This window comes from Lycium barbarum, chromosome 7, assembly GCF_019175385.1.
Source record: "Lycium barbarum isolate Lr01 chromosome 7, ASM1917538v2, whole genome shotgun sequence".
NCBI classification, from domain to species: Eukaryota; Viridiplantae; Streptophyta; class Magnoliopsida; order Solanales; family Solanaceae; genus Lycium; species Lycium barbarum.
Window position 1 is genome coordinate 8,712,212 of NC_083343.1, and position 21,572 is coordinate 8,733,783.

A 21,572-nucleotide genomic window follows, 5' to 3' on the forward strand; every position below is an offset into this window, starting at 1 on the left:
GGAAAAGCATCCCAAGCCAGCCACAGACATTATAAAACACATGACAATTTATAAAAAGTCATAAATTTAGCTCACCAAACTAATTAATTAGGTCGACCTGCATCATATAGTAATTACTCCTTAGAAATAAAGAAAGAAAAAGGTTGGAAGTAGAGAGATTTCAGGAAAAATATTTTTTTGATATAAATAAAGGAAAAAAATTAAAAATGTCAGAAAATAAATAAATGGACTTAAAAAACATATTTAATTTGTTTATTGCAAATTTAAAAAATGTTTTAAGCATATCCAAATTAGGAAAAAATATCCCAAGCAAGCCACAGACATTATAAGAAATACAGTAATAATATTATTAACACATGGCAATTTATAAAAAGTCATAAATTTAGTTCATCAGACTATTTAATTAGGTCGAGTTGCATCATATACTAAGTACTCCGTAGAAATAACGAAAGAAGAAAGGTTGGAAGGAGAGAGATTTCGGGAAAAATATTTTTTAGATATAAATTAAGGAAAAAAGTTAAAAATGTGAAAAACTAAATAAATGGACTTAAAAAAACATCTTCAATTTTGTTCCTTGCAAATTAAAAAATTTATACTTTTATAACTTTCTCCTAAAATGTATAACGTCATTAAAAAGATTAAAGAAAGAAAAGAAATCTTTGAAACGAGCTAGTATTTAGTAAACAATATCACGTCAAATTTTGGTATGCCCCTTCTTCTGTTCTTCTGTTTATTTTTTTTTTGGGTTGTTTAATTTTCACTGCCTGCTTCTTCTTCCCTTATTTTCCGCTTTACATGCCACTTCTCCAACAAAATTCAAAATCACTCCGTCATCTCAAAAAATTATCCTTACCAATTATTATATATTTGTTCACATTTTTCCCAATAAAATCTCAACCGAAGAATTAAAGAAAATGTCACAAAAGTTAAATATATCCAAATTAAAACCCAACACATACCATGTGAAGTTCTACTCAATGGAATGTGAAAGGATAAAAGAGTTACCATTGCAAAAGGCTTCAAGTAAGGAAAGAAAATAGGAGTAATAGAAACAGGGCATTTCAACCACGTTACATGAGTATGGCATTTCAATAACCACAAAAGCAACATCCATGAAATGGAACTATGTCTCTCTGTTTGCGATGAAGAAAATCGGCCAAACCAAATTAATGTGGATGATCTTGGCCATCAGGATCCTTGCATCTTTTTTCTTTTTTTTTGCTTTCTTATAGAAGAAATAAGTTGACAGAGAATTGGTTAAACCTCTTTTTTTTGGATTTTAATGTATATATCACGCAAAAGACATCCATAGTCATCTGATACAACAATAAGTAAAACAAATATGTATTCATTATGGGTCTCAAGAAAAAAAGTGCAAACCTCACAGATTTTTTTTTTTTTTGAAATTAACTTATGTATCAAGAACATCATATGTAAAATGGTCAAGCACATATTTTAATCTTGTCCACTAAAAGAATATATAAAACATATAACACAACTTTCACATGTATATAGTTGTGACAGTGCTCTGAAAAACTGCACTTGTGCTGAACTTGAAAAAGATAAAAGAGAAGTCCAAGGATATTGTTAAAAAAATACTCTAGTAAATTATAAAAGAGAGAAGAGTGTAACCTTAAATGAAAAGAAGAGATGGAGAAGTAGCATGAATGAGTAGACAATAAGGGGAGGAACGTTGCTAGAAAAGTCATTGCAAGAGTATTGTAGATTGCAGGGGTTCTTTTCCCCGTAAATGAGGAATGGATGCAACAATAACAACTACTCTTGGGACAGTTTCTTTCTTTAATGAACATGAAAAGACACGTTTTTTAGGCTTGTTAAATTTAAACAATTATAGAGGAAAAAAATAAAGAGAAAAGACAAAAAAAGGAGAAAATAGATAAATTGGTTTCTTGGAATTTTAGAGCGCCACATCACCGGGCCTAAGTCTTGCTTTTATATATATATATATATATATAGATTTGTATATAAAATATGACTTTTTAAATTTTATTTTTCACAAGTGAAAAAAGGGCAGCCGGTGAACAATGCATTCCGTGTTAGGGTCCGTGAAAGGGCCGCATGTCAGGAGTGTGATGTAGACAACCTACTTCAATGCAAACATTAGTGACTGCTTCTACGACTCAAACTCTTGACCTTTACGTCACACGGAGAAAACTTTACCGTTCACCAGTGAAACTTATTTAGTACTAAATATTAAAACAAGACCTAAAATGTTTTAAACAATAAAATTAACCAAGGAGAATAAAAAAAATGAGATGTTTACACCTTTTCTGACTAAATGGTCAAAGATTACAGTGTTAGTTAAAGTTCGAACTAATAGTGATAAACATTAACTGTGACTTCAAATTTTCTCCCTTATCTTCAACTCGAAAACAGATTGCATGGGAGTAATATTTCAATCATGCAAAGGAAAAGAAATCTATTACCAGAAAAATATATGTTCGAGCCATGGAATTATAAGACAATGGCGAAAGACTCTCTTTTCATTTAAAATTCTTTACTAAAGGAGAGTATCAAATTTTACTCAATGAGGATTTTCCATCGCTCTGATCAATTATCAAGAAAATACCAAATAACTCAATTGTTACTAAATTTCTCCTACTCTTTACTAATGCAGAAAAACAAAAGAATTTCTGAGATCACCGATCGCTACTCGCTAGGCTTATAAATATCTCTTATACCTTTATATTTCTTTTGGTTGTTCTTTATCTTTTTTCACATGATGTCCTTTTATTTAATTAAGGTTGAAATGTTTTTATATCTTTCAATTTTTACAAAATCTACTTTTTTGTTATTTAAACATTTAGATATTAATAAAGATCATTTCGTTAATTTTAATAGACTCTTTCATGATGATGCGAAGCGCAATCAAATTCCCTAGTAGGAAACTAAAACCAATTGTCCTCCGCATAAAAAGGCTGCTGGGACCTGCGAGCAAAGAACCTCGGGTAAATATTTTCAAGTGAAGGATCATTACGGGTAAATAAAATCATTGTGGCGGCAAATATATGTAATTAGTTTGCCTATAGAGGACAATTTGTGTTATTTTCCCAAAAAAATGAACTGGTACTCCCACTAAAATCAAAACATTTTTTTGCGCGGATTGTTCTTCTTTTGGGGTGGTCTTTAATTTTTGGCCCTCAAATTGGTGGTCTTTAATTTTTTGCCTTCGTGGAATACTCCAAAGTTCTGAGTTCGAACCCCAGCTCAGTAAAAAAAAAAAAAAAGAAATTTCGCAAAGCAGAGATTTGCCCATAGGCAAGCTATGACCGATGGGGCAGAGTTTGTAGGCAACCTCTGCCTAATGATTTTTTTTTTAAATTTTCGCCTGAGCAGGGATTTGAACCCAGAACCCTAAGGACAATAGTTGAATACTTTTATTTTGATGGACAAAAATTAAAGACCACCCCAGAATCAGACATTACTGCGAATTGCCCAAATCAAAACCCAATTATTTTGGGCTTTTGGGTCAAAGGCGGTTCCAGATCCATACTAAGGCCCATATCTTATAACACTGAAAAAACTAAAAATGTTCCTTCCAACACTACAAGCAGTAACTTGGGAGCTGCTCGTTCGAACCACCGCTACTTCCGCCGCCGTCACGTCGTTATCTCCGGCAACTCTTTGAGTTAACGGTAACAGTTCTCTTCTTCCATCCAGTTAGTAATTTACTCATTTAACCCTTTCAAACCCTATGCTTTTAGCACCCAATAATATAATGCCATTTGTGGTTTAACACGTCTAAGATATAGCTTAGCAATGAGAGAGGTTTTATTTCTGAAAGGGAGAAAATACAGTCTTTTAGCTGCATCTCAACGTTGCCTGTTAGAATTGTGTTCTAATGCAGTTTATTTTTGTTTAATTTAGTTGAATACTCGATTAGGTGGCTAATTATTTTGTTCAATCAGGAACTAAAGAGTCATGGATGATAACTTATCTGATGAATTTGGGAACTATCTTGGCCCTTTAAAACCCTATGTTTTTGTAGCCAACTATTATATTTTTAAACGTTAAAGAAATAGTTTTCTGCAGTTGATTTTTGTTATTAATTTATTAATATGGTGGGTGGGTGTGTTATTTTTGTCTAATCAGGTAGCAATTAAAGAGTCATGGATGATAGCTTATATGATGAATTTGGGAACTATATTGGTCCTGAAATAGAGTCGGATCAGGAAAGTGATAGGGAAGAGGAAGATGATGAGCTCCCCGATAGGAGTGAAGATGAGAGAGCTGCATCTGATGGTGAGCAGCCTGGTGCATCAAATGGATGGCTGGCTACTCAAGAAGACGTTGACATGGATAACCAAGTTGTCCTTGCTGAAGACAAGAAATACTACCCGACAGCTGAAGAGGTTTATGGTGAAGAAGTCGAGACGTTAGTCATGGATGAAGATGAACAGCCTCTCGAAATGCCTATAATTAAACCGGTGAAGAATCTCAAGTTTGAACTTGGGGTAAAGGATTCATCCACCTATGTTTCGACTCAGTTTCTCTTAGGTCTGATGTCGAACCCAACGTTAGTTCGGAATGTTGCTTTAGTGGGACACATACATCACGGGAAGACCTTGTTTATGGATATGCTGATTGAGCAAACACATCATAATTCCACGTTTGATCAGAACAGTGAGAAGCATATGAGGTATACGGATACAAGAATAGATGAGCAAGAGAGGAGGATATCGATTAAGTCCGTCCCTATGTCACTAGTCCTCGAAGACAGTAATTCAAAGTCTTACCTTTGTAACATTATGGATGCTCCTGGTCATGTTAACTTCTCCGATGAAATGACAGCTGCTCTGAGACTTGCTGATGGGGCAGTTTTGATTGTTGATGCCGTTGAAGGAGTGATGGTAAGTTCCTTTTCATTTCTCCGGTTAATTCACCTGTAGATGATAGCCTAGCAGCTTTCGTGTTTCAGAGAATGAGGCAAAGTTTCTATAGGATGCTATAAGGTATAGCCATCAAAGCATATGCTTCTAAAAGCTAGTTTTGTTTTATACGGGTGGAAACCTTGATTTGGCAGCCTCCGTTGTGTGTGGTGGAGTTTGTTTATGACCATATTGCTATGGTGAATTTGTAACCAAATATATGGTTTTCAACTCGTACGTATATTATGCAGACAGTAAATATTAGCAGAACTACCTGGATAGTCGAGTTATATTCCTTGGGATTACTCTACTGTAATAATAGTTAGTCTTTATACATTATAAGTTAGTAATTTTATTTCTGCCCTGCAGCATCCAGTACAGTGCTTCTGAATTACCCATCTTGACATCTGCTGGAGTTCATACATTTGTTGTGGGAATCACATAGCTGCTAGATAAGATCTAACAAAGGTCTTCATAACTAGTTAGTCATGTAAAAGAGTACTAAACCTCCACAAATGGGAGTAATAGCATACATTTCTACACCTTATTCTTAATAAATACATGAAGCACGATTTACATTTGAAGATAATATCAGAAGTATTGTCAAATAGAAATTGGTATTTTATAAGCAATGTTTTGGAATTTTTTCCCCTTAATGCCAGGGAGTTGGGAGTATAGAGTTTAAAGCGAGGTATAGAGATTTAAATAGCCTGGTAAAACATTCAACTACTGGAGTGCCCCATTTATTACTATATGATCTAGCATTGCCTGCCCGATGGAGAGTGTGAGCCCTTTAAACTAGCTGGTATGTGGCCAGGTGTGTAGAACAATGGAAGTTGTCTGAAAGGAAGTGATCATCATCATTGGGTCTTGATGTAAGCTGCTGAGGCTTTATGTGTTCTGGGAAGCTTTGCAATTTAAGGAAATGTAATATCGAAGCTTTGAGGTTCATATGGGGTATGGGTGGGTTTTTGTTGGATTAAGTTAATCAGGTAGACGAGCTGGGCGGTACAGTTTCATCTTTTTATTTAGTTTTTATATATATTTTTTGAAGCTGTACTGCTACAATTGAGTTCTATCTGAACTTTTTCTGGTACATGTACTCTGCATAGCTAGACAACTTACATTTGTTGCTTGTGTCATTCGTGACAGGTAAATACAGAAAGGGCCATTCGGCATGCGATTCAAGATCGTATTCCGATCGTTCTTGTGATAAACAAGGTATCTCGTCTCTTATATAAAACTGGTGAAGAGTCAAGTGATGTTGGCACACAATTTATTACCTCTAAAATTGCTCAAAAGTCCAGCAATGTTGGGACACTATTTATTATCTCTAATAATAATAATTTTTATTGTCCTTTTAGGTTGACAGATTGATAACTGAGCTTAAACTGCCTCCGAAGGACGCCTACTTCAAATTAAAGCACATAGTTGAAACTGTCAACAGTCAAATTACAGCTGCCTCGTCTACAGCTGGAAATGCACAAGTAATTGATCCTGCATTAGGGAATGTCTGCTTTGCAAGTGCAACAGCAGGATGGTCATTCACATTGCAGTCATTTGCCAAACTGTATGTTAAGCTTCACGGCGTTGCATTTGATGCCAGCAAGTTTGCATCGCGGCTTTGGGGGGACTTCTACTATGATCCTGACACGAGAGGTTTCAAGAAGAAACCACCTGCAAGTGGGGTCGAAAGATCTTTTGTGCAGTTTGTTCTTGAACCTCTTTACAAAATCTATAGCCAAGTGATTGGAGAGCACAAGAAGAGTGTTGAAGCAACCCTGGCAGAACTTGGAGTGACACTTAGCAATGCAGCTTACCGTCTAAATGTAAGGCCTCTGCTGAGGTTGGCTTGTAGTGCTGTTTTTGGCACTGCCACTGGGTTTACTGACATGTTGGTTCATCACATTCCTTCTGCTAAAGCTGCTGCAGCTAGGAAAGTGGAACACATATACACGGGTCCAAAGGATTCAGCAATTTACAAAGCAATGGAAGATTGTGATCCCACTGGCCCTTTGATGGTTAATGTGACCAAGCTGTATCCCAAATCAGATTGTAGTACTTTTGATGCTTTTGGTAGGGTTTACAGCGGCGAAATAATGACAGGGCAGACAGTACGAGTTCTGGGAGAGGGCTATTCACCTGATGATGAAGAGGATATGACTGTAAAAGAAGTTACAAAGCTGTGGGTATATCAAGCTAGATACAGGATACCCATAAGTAAGGCACCTCCAGGTGCTTGGGTTCTGATTGAAGGAGTGGATGCTTCAATCATGAAAACTGCTACTCTTTGTAATCTGGAATTCGATGAGGATGTATACATATTTCGGCCCCTTCAGTTCAATACTCTTCCCGTGGTGAAAACAGCTACCGAGCCTTTGAATCCTAGCGAGTTGCCCAAAATGGTGGAGGGGCTTAGGAAAATCAGCAAGAGTTATCCTCTTGCAATCACAAAGGTTGAAGAGTCCGGTGAACACACAATATTAGGTACTGGTGAATTGTACCTAGATTCCATAATGAAGGACCTTAGAGAGCTTTACTCTGAGGTGGAAGTGAAGGTGCTTCTATAACTTTCTCTTCATATATTTACCTTTGTTAGTTCTCTACTTGATTCAAGAGATAAGACTTACTTTATTGACATTAAGGACTCATATATCGAACTTAACTAATCTTGAGGTGCTTTATTGTTATGTGTGCAATATTCAGGTGGCTGATCCAGTTGTCTCGTTCTGTGAAACTGTCGTGGAGTCATCTTCAATGAAATGTTTTGCTGAAACACCTAACAAGAAAAATAAAATCACCATGGTGAGTCAGTTATTTTTTTTCATCTGTGCAAGCTGTGAAAATTGTTTCCCTCGCTGCTTACTTATATTGCTTGTAGATTGCTGAACCACTGGAGAGAGGACTTGCTGAGGACATCGAGAACGGTGTTGTAAGCATAGATTGGCCAAGAAAGAAACTTGGTGACTTTTTCCAAACCAAATATGACTGGGATCTGCTTGCTGCACGGTCTATTTGGGCATTTGGACCTGATAAGCAGGTCAGTTGTTACATAATTTAGATTACCACTTAGTTATTTTGAACTTTTGCTAATGGATCATTTAGTTGAACATATTCTGAACATATATACAGGGGCCTAACATCTTATTGGATGATACACTCTCTAGTGAAGTGGACAAGAGCTTGTTGAATGCTGTCAAAGACTCTATTGTTCAGGGGTAACTGGATTTTTTTTAGTTTTGTGGTTTTCTTCCTGCCCCAGATAATGGACTAACAAAATTTTAACAGGTTCCAATGGGGAGCTCGGGAAGGACCCCTCTGTGATGAGCCCATTAGAAATGTTAAATTCAAAATAGTCGATGCAAAGATTGCACCGGAGCCATTGCATCGTGGAACGGGTCAGATTATTCCAACTGCACGTCGTGTAGCCTACTCTTCTTTCCTCATGGCAACACCCAGGCTTATGGAACCTGTATATTATGTGGAGGTATCCTGTTTGTCTCAGAGTTTTTTCTTTTTTCTTTTTTTTTTTGGGGGGGGGGGGGGGGGGTGGTTAATGTTTGCAGCACACTTGGGTGAATGCATTTGTGATAAACTGTTTATTAAGTTCTTTGGATCACCATGTAAGAAAAGAAGGGGAGAGGGGTTTAGAACTGGACCTATGAGCTGTATAAAACACATTATTTTACTTACTAGAGCTACTGCTCTATGCACATTCATATTAGGAAAAAAGTTAACAGCGGGACTGTCACAACAGGATACTAGTGATACTCTTGCTGGGTTTATACTATGTTCAAATTGACAAGAAAGTACAATTGTTAGAGTGTTGGTTAGGTTTAATTAGTTACAGAAATAGGGATGAAATTTCAACCTTTTTTTTTTTGAAAGATGTTTTCTTATGTGAAACTAGGGCTAACTTTGTGGTGTCTTGCTTCAGATCCAAACGCCCATGGATTGTCTCTCTGCTATATACACCGTGTTGTCTCGCAGGCGTGGACATGTTACTGCTGATGTTCCTCAACCTGGGACCCCTGCCTACATTGTCAAGGTTTGATTTCAATTATCAATAGCACCTTGGGTTATTGATAGTGTTTTCGTGTTATAGCATCAGAGGTTTCTCATTTGCACACAACTTCTTTGTCCAGGCATTTTTACCTGTCATTGAGTCCTTTGGTTTTGAAACGGACTTGAGGTATCACACCCAAGGGCAGGCGTTTTGTCTTTCGGTGTTTGATCATTGGGCTATTGTCCCTGGGGATCCTCTTGACAAGAGCATTGTTTTACGACCACTGGAGCCTGCCCCAATTCAGCATCTGGCTCGTGAGTTCATGGTGAAGACAAGGCGTAGAAAGGTATACTTTCTTGCAGGGTTAATTTGAAGTTATTTACCCTTGAGGTTTTTATGGAAAACCTGATTTGATAAATCTATCCCTTTTCTTTTTAGGGAATGAGTGAAGACGTGAGCATCAACAAGTTCTTTGACGAGGCTATGATGGTGGAGCTTGCGCAGCAGGATGCTGATCTTCACCTGCAGATGATGTAGATGTCACGTAGTTGAAATGGTTTTGTGTTGAACTTGGGCGCATTCCTTTGTATGTAATGTTGCCGATAGCCATTTGAAAGGTCTTAGATCATTGAGCTCCTTGAACGACAATATATGTAATATTCCAGTACAAATTGGCAGTCCAGGATCGTGAATGGTTCCTGCCTGTCTTGCCTCTTTGAGCTGTTCGACCAACTAATATTCCAGTACAAATTGGCAGTCCAGGATCGTGAATGGTTCCTACCTATCTTGCCTCTTTGAGCTGTTCGACCATTTGTTGGTTGAACCCTTGCTATCACATTCAATTTTGCGTCTGTTTCCTCTGATCAGTAGACATTGTAGCATGACCGACATTGAGTATGAGGTTTCGGTATGCTGAAATGTAGTGAATTATTGGGCACTGGTGCAATTCTTACAGTATTTTATGGAATCACACTAAGTGTTGTTGCATCTTCTTTGGATTCTATGTATGCCTAAAGCTTGAGCTCATTCTTCGAGTTGCCAGAATTTCTTCTTTTATTTACTTTTATTTATGTATAGCATGTGATATCTTTAACTGAAAAGGCCATTGTTTGCAACCTCATTGATTCTGTCCTATAATGAGTATTCATTTTTAAACTATATAGAAGCATGAGTTTGCACCCATGTTTCGTCGTCCGTTTTCCACTTTAAAAAAAAAGTGTGGGCCCTAATTAAACATCAATCAATATTTTTTTTAAAAAAAGTGTGGGCTCTAACTAAACACCAACCAATATTAAAAAAAAAAAAAGTGAAACTCACCATTTTCAATTTCACGGAAAAAAAAAGTGGACTCCATATTAACAAAATCAAGCAATATAAAAAAAAAATGAATCCCATATTAAAAAAACAAACAATGTCAAAAAACAAAAAAGTGCATTCCATATTAAAAAATCAAACAATATTTATGTAATTTCCAAAGTATCTCATTAAATCAATAATGATGGATTCATTGCCACATGCGTATCAATCCGTTAGTGGGAGTAAATAAAATTGTTATACAGTAACATACTTAAAATACTTATATATTAAAATAAGATAGAATTTAATTACTTTTTCATTTTTTTCTTACTCTAATAAATGTGAAAAGAGATTAATGTCATAAAAGAAAAAATAATATTAAATGGAGATCAAATAATTAATAAGGTAAATTAGTGAAATTATAATTCTAATTGACGTTTCCTTAAAAACCCGTGCAAAAGAAAACATGACAAGTAAAATGAGTTAAACAAAAAATATTTACCAAAAATTAAAAAATAGTAGTTCTTCATTTAAATAGAAAATCAAATTTCTACTTTGTTTCATTTTAAACATGTAAAAACAAAATCAAGCAATATAAAAAAAAATGAATCCCACATTAAAAAAATAAACAATGTCAAAAAAAAAAAAGTGCATCCCATATTAAAAAATCAAAAAATATTTATGTAATTTCCAAAGTATCTCATTAAATCAATAATGATGGATTTATTGCCACATGCGTATCAATCCATTAGTGGGAGCAAATGAAATTGTTGTACAGCAACATACTTAAAATACTTATATATTAAAATAAGATAGAATTTAATTATTTTTTTATTTTTTCCTTACTCTAATAAATGTGAAAAGAGATTAATGTCATAAAAGAAAAAATAATATTAAATGGAGATCAAATAATTAATAAGGTAAATTAGTGAAATTATAATTCTAATTGACGTTTCCTTAAAAACCCGTGCAAAAGAAAACATGCCAAGTAAAATGAGTTAAACAAAAAATATTTACCAAAAATTAAAAAATAGTAATTCTTCATTTAAATAGAAAATCAAATTTCTACTTTGTTTCATTTTAAACATGTAAAATTAATATAATAATTTGAATTAGAATTATCCAAATCAAAATTTGATAAAAAATAATAGGTATTGTTTAGGCCCAATCTACATACATTAACAATAGAATATTTTACACCTTTAAATTAATCGAATTAAAATTCAAAGTATCAACTGATGCTTAAATATTGCTATTGTTTTATCTCAAAGAGAGGAAAATGGTTTCCTTTTAAATAGGTCTATTAATAAATTTTTGCCAACTTTGTATTCGTAACAAACACTAATATAATAAAGTTTTGGATACGAAGCACAAACTACAATGTTATATTACTCGTGTTTTGAACAATATATATATTACTTTACTACTATATAGAAGAGCCGGTTTATAAGCAAGATCGTCGTCCGTCCTTTGGTCCCACTTTTTTATTTAAGGGCAAAAAAATGACATTTTATACTTTATATTACCAACTCTTTTAAAAAATAGATAGAAATACTTTATTATATTTCTATTTTTCTACTATATAGAAGCATCGATTTACCCATGCTTCGTCGTCAGTCACTCTTAAAAAAAATGCTTCTATATACTTAAAAAAAAAAAAAAGGAAAAAAGTGGATCCCACCCTCTCCTAACTCATAAAAAAAAAGGTGGACCTCACCCTCTCCAAACTCATAAAAAAAAAAAAAAAAGTGAACCCCATATTAAAAAAAACAAGCAATGTCAAAACAAAACAAAAAAACGTGCACCCCATATATTAAAAAATCAAACAATATTCATGTAATTCCCAAAGTATCCCCATCAAGTCAATAATAGTGGATTCATTGCTACATGCGTATTAACCCATTAGTGGGAGCAAATGAAATTATTGCACAACAAAAAATATGGACACCATATTATTGTTTTTCTTCAAAAGGTTTAGTAGGCAAATACATACAATTTCCTTTCTTTTCTTATATTAGCTTGAGATCTAATCTAGATATTTAATTGCTGTATTTGTTATTCTGCTATGTCATTTATTTGTTATGATTACTAAAATAAATATACTTAAAATATTTATATTTTAAAATAAGATAGAATTTAATTACTTTTTCATTTTTATTCTTACTTTAATAAATGTGAAAAGAGATTAATATCAAATGGAGATCAAATAATGAATAAGGTAAATTAGTCAAATTATAATTCTAATTCACGTTTCCTTAAAAAACCATGCAAAAGATAACATGACAAGTAAAATGAACTAAACCGAGAATATTTACCAAAAATTAAAAAATAGCATTTCTTCGTTTAAATAGAAAATCAATTTCTACTTTGTTTCGTTTTAAACATGTAAAATTAATTTAATAATTTGAATTAGAATTATTCAAATCAAAATTTGATAAAAAATAATAAGTATTTTACACCTTTAAATTAATCGAATTAAAATTGAAAGTATCAACTGATGCTTAAATATTGCTATTGTTTTATCTCAAAGAGAGGAAAATAGTTTTCTTTTAAATAAGTCTTCTCTTTTAAAAAGTATTAATAAATTTTCGTAACAAACACGAATATAATAAAGTTTTAGATACGGAGCACAAAACCCATACTTCGTGTGTATATATATATATATATTATCACTATCCAAACACAACTACATATACATAGATACACTATAATCTAAAGTGTTGAGCCCGTGCCCAGCACGGGCATAGGTCATCTAGTTGATGTTATATGTGTGACAACACCATGTTAGATCTCTGTAGCAAGATGTAAAATTTATAATTTTTGATACTTTATAGGCACCTTATTCCTTTCTTTTATTTTCTCTTCATTTTTCCTCCCCTTTTGAGCCAAGCGTCTTTTGGAAACAAACTTTCAGCTCCACTAAGAAAGGGGTAAGGTTTGGATACATCCTAACCACCCCAGACTCCATTTGTGGAATTACACTGGGCATATTGCTATACTTTATAGGCACCAAAATTCAGCAGAAACAAAATTGTAAAACTTGCAACAATTAATTGGGAACTTTAAGCACCATTATTGGCAACAAGTTCGTTTCCCCATTAGTGACTGCAAAGCCGCCTCAGTGCATCTGTTTTCTTGCTCGTTAGTACTGTTGGTTGAAAGAAGAGGGAGCTTGAATAAACGGAGGCGCATGCATGAAGGTTTGGAACTCTTTCTATTAAACCATTCACAACAACCAAGGCATGTAGCAAGTACATAAACTTTGTTATGACATCAAAAAGGTTGGAACAAACGAACAATTCAATTTTGTCTCACCAGAAGGTGACGTTCAGTTTGAGTTTCCCTTTAGTCAGGGAACCATACAAATAGAAGAATAGTGTTTAATTTATGCACAAAAATTTGGCCACTTTGGTTGCTTCTATCTTCCTCAAGCTTTATTTCATCTTGGACTAGGTCTAAATGGGAGAATTACAAGAAAAGAACATAACCTTACCTCTTATGTATTTACAAAGTTGTCCACAAGTAACAAAGTAATCGTCATTATCGCTGTTGTTTAGCTGCAAAAAATGATATTAGCCTTGAAGCAAAGATCTTAGATTCTCAAGCCCCTCGGCAGATATACTTTTCCTTATTCTTGATCTTTGAAAAACAATTGGAGGTGGAGGCTCGGAGTGAAAACAGACCATAACTACCGTCAAGTTGTCTATGGCACCGCGTTTTTTTGCCTCGTCTACTATTTCCTTGCAACATAGCTTTACATTGTTATGCTCCTGCAGTCGTCTCCGAGCAAAATTGACAGCATTTTGGCTTAGGAAAACATCCCATATTCCATCACTACCGATAATCAGGAACTCGTCCTCCTTTGTCAAGGTCAGCAATTTCAGTTCTGGTTCCGCGCTCAATGGCCCACCCTTTTCGACCTCCTTCAGTCCTTTAATGTGCCAGTCACCTAATGCCCGGCTCACACCTAGCTGTCCATTCAAATAGCCATCATCAACAAATCCACCCAGGGATTCGATGCGAGTTCTTTCAATAACACAACAAGGTCTGTGATCCTTTGACATTTCTATAGCCAGTCCACGTCGAGATACAACTGCTCGACAATCACCAGCATTTGCCACAAGTAATGATCTGTTAATAAGACAACACATCAGTATAGAGAATTTATGAAAGCGACAAATCTTGGAATATATATATTTCTGAATGTAGCGTAGTGAGATGACTATGCAAGGGCAAAAATGATATCAACCTAAAAATTAGCTTAGTCAAAGAAAGATACATCTCAAATGTCAACTTATTAAGGCCTGTTTGGACATGAATATTTTTCTTTTTCCTTATTTGAATTTTTCTTTTCAAAATAGTGTTTGGTTATACATTGGACTAACTTTTTGAAAATGTTTTTGAAGATGAGTTCTCAAGTTTGCAAAAATGGTTTTACCATTTTTTCAAGTGAGTTTTTTTTTTTTTCCCCAATTGCAACTCTACTTTTTTCAGGTTAGAAGTTAAATACATGTCCGAACACAACTTCAACTCCCAAATATCCTTTTTCAGCTTTTTTCTAAAATAATACCTTTTTTTTTTTTGATGACATGGGAACCCGCAGCCGCTACCCTTCGGGTGCGCACAGGGTAAACCCAACTCCTGTACAATAGCTCGCAAACCACACCGGAGAGGTAAAAAATAATACTTTTTTTTTTTTTTTCAAATATCACAATTTTTTTGTCCAAACGCCTACTAAGTTTGAATCGGACTTTGATTTTTGATAGAATTAATGATACCCCTTGCTGGATATGAAATGATATTCTCCCCTAGTACCGACTACTTAGATAGGAATTAACGACTAACAGAAACCTCAAGCAAACTTCAGACTCTGTCACTTCCCAATTGAAACATAAAACCAACATAAAAAAAAAAGGAAAAAGATAGTGAATGGAACAAAATAAAAACAAGGGAAAGAGAATAAATTACCTTCCAAATATCATTGCAGTGAGTGCAGTAGTGCCCGAGGACAAAGCTGAGTCAACAGAGCATGACTTGGCAAAAGCAGCATCCGTCTCTACGAAAGATCTTGTAACCACTTTCTCAAGTTCCAGAGGAAAATCAGCATCCTCGACAATGATCTTCGGTAAGTAGTCACGAACAAACTGTGATGCTCCTTTCCCTCCATGTCCGTCAAAGACCTGTTATTAGAACCGGTTACATAACACATCATCTCAGTAAGAATAAGAATATCAAACAGAAGAAATTCCCAAGCCTGCCTAGAGAACATGGCTTATGACCTCTTCCAAACACCCCCACCCAAAAAAAAAAAAAAAAAAAAAAAAAGACCCCCTCTCTCCTCTGCTGCCCCCTCATTTTTTTTAGGAAAAAAAAAAAAAAAAAACCGAATTAGAACGACAAAGGGCTGAATATCAACAGATCGTGGCAACAAGGCCACTCTGCCACTTACAATATCACATCCACTCCCTCCTCATACAAAAGAGAAAAAAAGGAACTCGATCGCATTCTGTTCTAATTCCTATAAATTGAAGGCAACAATTACACGTGGTCGTAAGTAGGAACTAAGATATGCATTTTGTGCAGCAGTAGTTCAATTAATGGAGCTCTACTACTGCTGTTCAACATGTTCATTCCAAGTCTACTAGAAGAAAAACACATTTGTGATTCCATGGTATATTTGGTCGGATGATACCCCTAGGATTTTTAAGGGCCAACCTAGGAGAAATTTGGTCCCTTAAGTTTTTTTATAGTTCCTATAAGAGTCATTGCCTGATATGCGACTGAGTAGATTGGAGATCTCAAAACTATAGAAGTCAGTTGTCGCATAAGCTTTTCATACTTTTCTTTGATAAGTATAGTATCAGTCTTTTTTACCCAAGCTTCCCATGTTCATGGAGAAAGAGCTAAGCTAAACTTTACTGAGAGTTAAATTCAGCCTAAAAATATATGGAATAAATAGTCAAGAAAGACGTATATGATGTTCTATGAGGTGAAAGAACTTACTCCATAGAAGGAAATAGCATCCTCACCAAGTATATTATGGCCAAAATTCTTAGCTAGGTCCGAAATACAGATGTGAGTGTCTTCCATGTGAAGGCGACCTCCAATATCGGACCAATCTCCAGACCTAAGGGTCGGGAGGAAATTACTAAAGAGTATCTGTTTCCGATCTGCAATAGTTGTGTCTTCCGAAATACTTTCCAACTGCATAAAAGGAAAGAAATTAATTGAAGCAAAGAAATAGTTTGTATTCAAGCAACAATTAGCTTAGATGATGTGACAATAGAAGTGAACTTCATTGCTGATTCTGTTTAGGAAGCTACATGAGTTTGTTAGAAGCACCAAACAACCGCTAATGCAAACTCTAAATCAATCACTACATATGTTGAGAAACGAAAAGGTTCCATGGATCATACGAGACATATCTTGAAATTGTTTTTATAATGATTGAAACTATCATCAGGAAATTTCAAAGTCCACAAAAAATAGGAAAAAAGATGTACATGAAATTTAGGCTCACTGTAGCTCTGATGTAATAAGATACAAAGGTCAATCTACTAAGTTATCCAGCCAGTTTCCTACTTCAACCAAATGAAGGGTGCCTACATATGCAAATTACAAAAACATAAAACACCTACTATTCATAAATGGACCATCTAACAGGAGAGTGTGGTAAAAACACACATGACACAGAGGTGGATGGCGTCTATTACTAAAATTTCAACAAATACTAAACATTGAAACCATAATTTCGAAATCGCAACGGGTTAAATGGTAAAAACTCAGAGATTGAATCCATCAAGTAAATTATGGATCACTTATGCTGACACACACAAAGTGACAAAGAAAAAAGAAAGATTGGGAAACAAACAGTACTCAAGCATGAAATTTTCAGCATGATATCAAATGAAAAGAGACAAATAGCCATAGCTTTATAGTACTGTCCTAAGACATAAGTACACCAGAAAAATCAAATCTTTAATAATATCAACCAAAACTACAAATTAACCAAAAAAAATAAAATAAAAAAATTAATAGTATCAACCAAAGCTCCAAATTAACCAGGAAAATCAAATCTTTAATAGTATCAACCAATAAAACTCCAAATTGACCAACTTTTATGACACAAAAAACTACTAATACCAATCAACATCCATATGCAAACCAAAAAAGTCTTCCCCAATAGCTCAAAACTGAATACAATCAATACTACAGTAAAAAAAGAAAGTTCAAGAAAAATCAAATCTTGTAATAATATCAACATCACACACACACACACACACACAACACCCCCCCCCCCACCCACACACACACACACACACACACACACCCACCCACCCACCCACCGCCACACCGCCACATCAAATCTTGTAATAATATCAACATCACACACACACACACACACAACACACACCACCCACCCCCCACCCACCCACACACACACACCCACCCCCCACCCACACACACACACACACCGCCACACCGCCACACCGCCACACGCCAGCCCGCCCGCCCGTCCACACACACACAAAAAAAAAAAAAAAAAACTACTAATACTAATCTTCATCCATATGCAAACCACAAAAAAGCCTTACCCAATAACTCAAAAATGAATACAATCAATACTACATAACAAAAAAATGAAAGTACACCAGAAAAATCAAATCTTTCAACAGTATCAACTAATAAACTCCAAATTAACCAACACCGGAAAAAAAATTACTAATACTAATCAACATCCATATGCAAACCAAAAAATTCTTTCCCCAATAACTCAAAAATGAATACAATCAATACTACATAAAAAATGTTAATTACCAAAAAACTAAAAAAATGAAGGCACACCAGAAAAATCAGTACTACATAAAAAAAAAGATCCTTACTGGTAATGAATTTCTCATCAGACAAGGGCTAGAAGATGTAATTTTTTCCAAATTCTCAATTTGGGTACGTTGAAATTCAGCTTCTTTATGTAAAGTTTGGTTCTTGAAATTGTTATCAGTGTTTGAAATGTCCAAATTCTCCATACCTTCATTCACTTGCTCTGACTCTAAATCTTGAATGCACATGTTTATTTTAAGGGGGCAAGTTAAGGGGCAAAAATATAAAAATAAATAAATAAAGATTATAAAATGACTGGAATATTTAGACCAAGTAGATGAATGGATTGTTTTTATGAGTTTAAGTTGAGCAAGTTGTTTGGTATTGAGAGACAAGTGTGAAATTGTTGATGAAAGAGAAGATTCTTGGGAATATGTGATTATGGGGTTCTTGAAAAAAAAGGTTACAATTTACTTTAGTTTCTTTTTATTTTATTTTTAATTTTTTTAGGAAATCCCAGCACAACATAACCTATTCATTTTGCAATAGCTCATAAAATACACAAGATATATAATTGTATGGGCAAAATCGGTGCGACGAGCTCAGACTGAAAAGGCTGATGAGAAAAATAGATATCAGATCTTTATGTGAGAAACCAGTCACCAAACCTACTTTAATTGTAATGCATTTTTTTGTTTGTTTGTGCATAGTTCAGAAAAATATAGATATTTATGTGATATGAGGTTCTTGAAAGTTGAAAGAATAGGTTCCATTTACTTATTGTAAGGGATTTTTTTTTTTGCATAGTACAATAAAAAATAAATATTTATTCTGGATTTAAGTTATGTATACTAGTATTGTAAAGAATTTTGTACTATATTTATTTTGTATTTTTTGTTCCAGTTCATAAGAAATAGTGAGATATTTCAGGATTAAGTTTGAGATTATGTAGGCATTTCGCCATAGAAATTAAAAAAAAAACTCATTTTTTTTGAATTTTTAATATTGGAGTTGTGTTTGATCATAGTTTTAAAATAATATGTGGTTGTTGAAATATACTTATTTTAAAAAACATGGCAAAACCACCCAAAACAATTAATAAACTTAACTAGTGCGAGAAATGTAGCAACTATACTCGAGATAAGCTTATAGAGTGTTCAAAACTGATGGTTTCTTTCCATCAAAAGGCTGCAACTGGAAGGTTTACTGGTGTACACAGAAAAAATATAACATCTCTAAATATGGCTTTGTTGCAAAATTTCCACCTATTTCTTTTCTTTTAGAGGCTTTTTAGCACATGATGTTGCATGTTGTTGGAATGGAGAGCAACTGAGCAACATAAGTTACCTCTGAGCAGTGGAAAAAATTGTATGAACTTTTAGAGTAAAACTTGAACAACATAAAAACTTTTAGGGTAAAAATTGAAGGCAGAAAAACAAAAGCAATGGCCCAAAATAGAAAATGGAAAAAGTGAAAAAAGTGAAAAACAAGATTTTGGTTATTTTTCCAATTCCAAATACAACTTCGAAATGTATTTGAAATTTATATGGCCAATACACCATAAAATGAAAAAAGTGAAAAAAAATTCTAGAAAAAAGTGAATAATTCTCATGGTCAAACAGGTCCTAAACTTATCCTTTAGCCGGTTGATGGTATAACTAATTAAATTATATCTCACTTTATAGGTGGGATAAATTAGGCCTAAAATTATAATTTTGGATAACTTTGTCCATAAATCAAATGACCCCTAAGTGTTGGACGTGCATTCAGGATTTGAAATCTATAAATTCGGATTCGAAATTCTACCTTTTCCAATGATCCTACCTAACTTAGTGGATTAATTTAAAATATTTGTAATTATTTAGAATTTTTCGAGCACATACACAGGATCTAAATCAAAACTTTTGAATTAAGATGAATTCATAGGTAGACCTGACACGTATGATTTAATATGAAATAGTAAGTTAATTACAATTTTATCAGTTTATTTAATAATATTTATTATGTTTTTTTTTTTTGTGTAATTAGCAATATATACAATTTAAATTCTTTACATAGAAAGATGTTGGAATTTTCAGTTCCAGATTTTCCCATCCGAGGGTTAAAGCGTGGCTATAGCTGTGAAAGAAAAAAGTTTTTTTTTTTTTTTTTTTTTGTGTTTTTCTCTTTTGGAGATTTTAAGTTAGATATTTTTAGTTTATTGTCGGTTCATAGTTCATACCAACTTACCACAAACTTCGGGACATTTACTAGTCTTATTTTCCACTTAATTAAAAAAGATGACTTTTTGTCAACATCTGTTATCTGGATTTTTCCTTTTTATTAAATGAGAGAAAACTTCCAAAACATTGATCAATGGAGTATGTCATTTTCAAAAGAAAAAAAAGCAGCTTCTAGGAGCAAATCATTTATCTTCAAAAGAAAAAAAAGAATTTAATTAGATAAACGAAGAAGAATTTCTTTTTTCAGATTTCTTAACCATTTGTTTGTTCAATTTGAAATTCAATAAAATTATAAACAGGATAATTGGTGATTTGGTGGTTGGCTAAAATATTTTTAGGCCTATTAAACTTCATATTGTTTAATCTTTATAATGGTTCCAGTAGTAGATAATATCATCATACTATAATAAGGAAAAAACGAAGACATAAATGTACAAAGAAGGAGTTAGAATAGCAGTCTCTTTCTATGGAACTTGAAAGGAAAAAAGAGGAACTATAAAAATAATGTAGAAGTAATAACTAAAAAATAAAGACATAAATGGACAAGGAAGTAGTCAGGATGACAATTTCTTTCAAAGAAATATTCTTAAAAAATAAGAAGAATTTCAAATAAATAATTTAATATTCTCATTTCTTGCGTGCTTTTTATACTTATTCGGTTTCGCTATTTCTGTTTTTCGTACTACTTTGTATTGCTTGTCATTGTGCCGAGTGTCTACCGAAAATAGTCTTCTACCTCTCAAGATAGAAATAAAGTCTGCGTACACTCTACCCTCTCTAAACCCATTTTGTGAGATTTAACTGCGTATAACGTTGTTGTTACTTTAATTTCTTATTCATGATGGGTGTTCTTTCATATAATTAAATATAAATAAAATAAAGAGAGCTTTATCACTCCCTCAAAATAATATACAAATTAATTTAAAAGAAGAGTGTAGAAGAAGAACTTAGAAGTGGAAGAGGAATGAGATACGTGTTGCTGAGAAAACCGTGGTAAATTGAATTGCAATATACAATTGATTTTAAAAAACTATTCTACACCTATTTATTAAGAGTCAGACAAATAATTGTCACCAGAATTTTCTCTAAACGCAGGCATGTTTACTGATTTATTAAAAGCAAAGCAAAAGAAAAAAAGGAGAAGAAAAGTTAGGTAGTACTAATCCCTCTTATCATACGTTGTTATATATAGTTACTTAATAATGATACAACATAAATTTATTTGTACGGCTATCGAGTATTTATATCAAGTCAATAAATGCAAAATACATATTCACTACCTTTTATATATATATATATATATATATATATATATATATATATATATATATATATATA

The 21,572-nt window shown here is 33.7% G+C and overlaps 2 protein-coding genes across 3 annotated transcripts; one reads left to right on the forward strand and one right to left on the reverse strand.

The window, feature by feature from the left end:
- Positions 1 to 3,500: 3,500 nt before the first annotated feature.
- LOC132603077 (110 kDa U5 small nuclear ribonucleoprotein component CLO) lies at positions 3,501 to 9,949 on the forward strand. Its single transcript, XM_060315958.1, has 11 exons — positions 3,501 to 3,656; positions 4,114 to 4,871; positions 6,042 to 6,110; positions 6,254 to 7,447; positions 7,596 to 7,694; positions 7,771 to 7,929; positions 8,022 to 8,107; positions 8,178 to 8,376; positions 8,827 to 8,937; positions 9,035 to 9,241; positions 9,334 to 9,949. Exons 2-11 carry the CDS (start codon positions 4,131 to 4,133, stop codon positions 9,430 to 9,432), a joined length of 2,964 nt encoding a protein of 987 aa, XP_060171941.1. The 5' UTR covers positions 3,501 to 3,656; positions 4,114 to 4,130; the 3' UTR covers positions 9,433 to 9,949.
- Positions 9,950 to 13,434: 3,485 nt separating this feature from the next.
- LOC132603078 (probable protein phosphatase 2C 27) lies at positions 13,435 to 18,502 on the reverse strand. 2 transcript variants are annotated; one of them, XM_060315959.1, is made up of 4 exons: positions 18,075 to 18,502; positions 16,195 to 16,395; positions 15,160 to 15,371; positions 13,435 to 14,322 (listed from the first exon to the last, which is right to left on the reverse strand). In XM_060315959.1, the coding sequence occupies exons 1-4, from the start codon at positions 18,258 to 18,260 to the stop codon at positions 13,764 to 13,766; spliced, it is 1,158 nt and encodes a 385-aa protein (XP_060171942.1). In that variant the 5' UTR covers positions 18,261 to 18,502; the 3' UTR covers positions 13,435 to 13,763. The 2 variants fall into 2 exon arrangements, with proteins under 2 accessions (XP_060171942.1, XP_060171943.1); XM_060315960.1 differs by having other exon boundaries at positions 18,221 to 18,496.
- Positions 18,503 to 21,572: the final 3,070 nt, after the last annotated feature.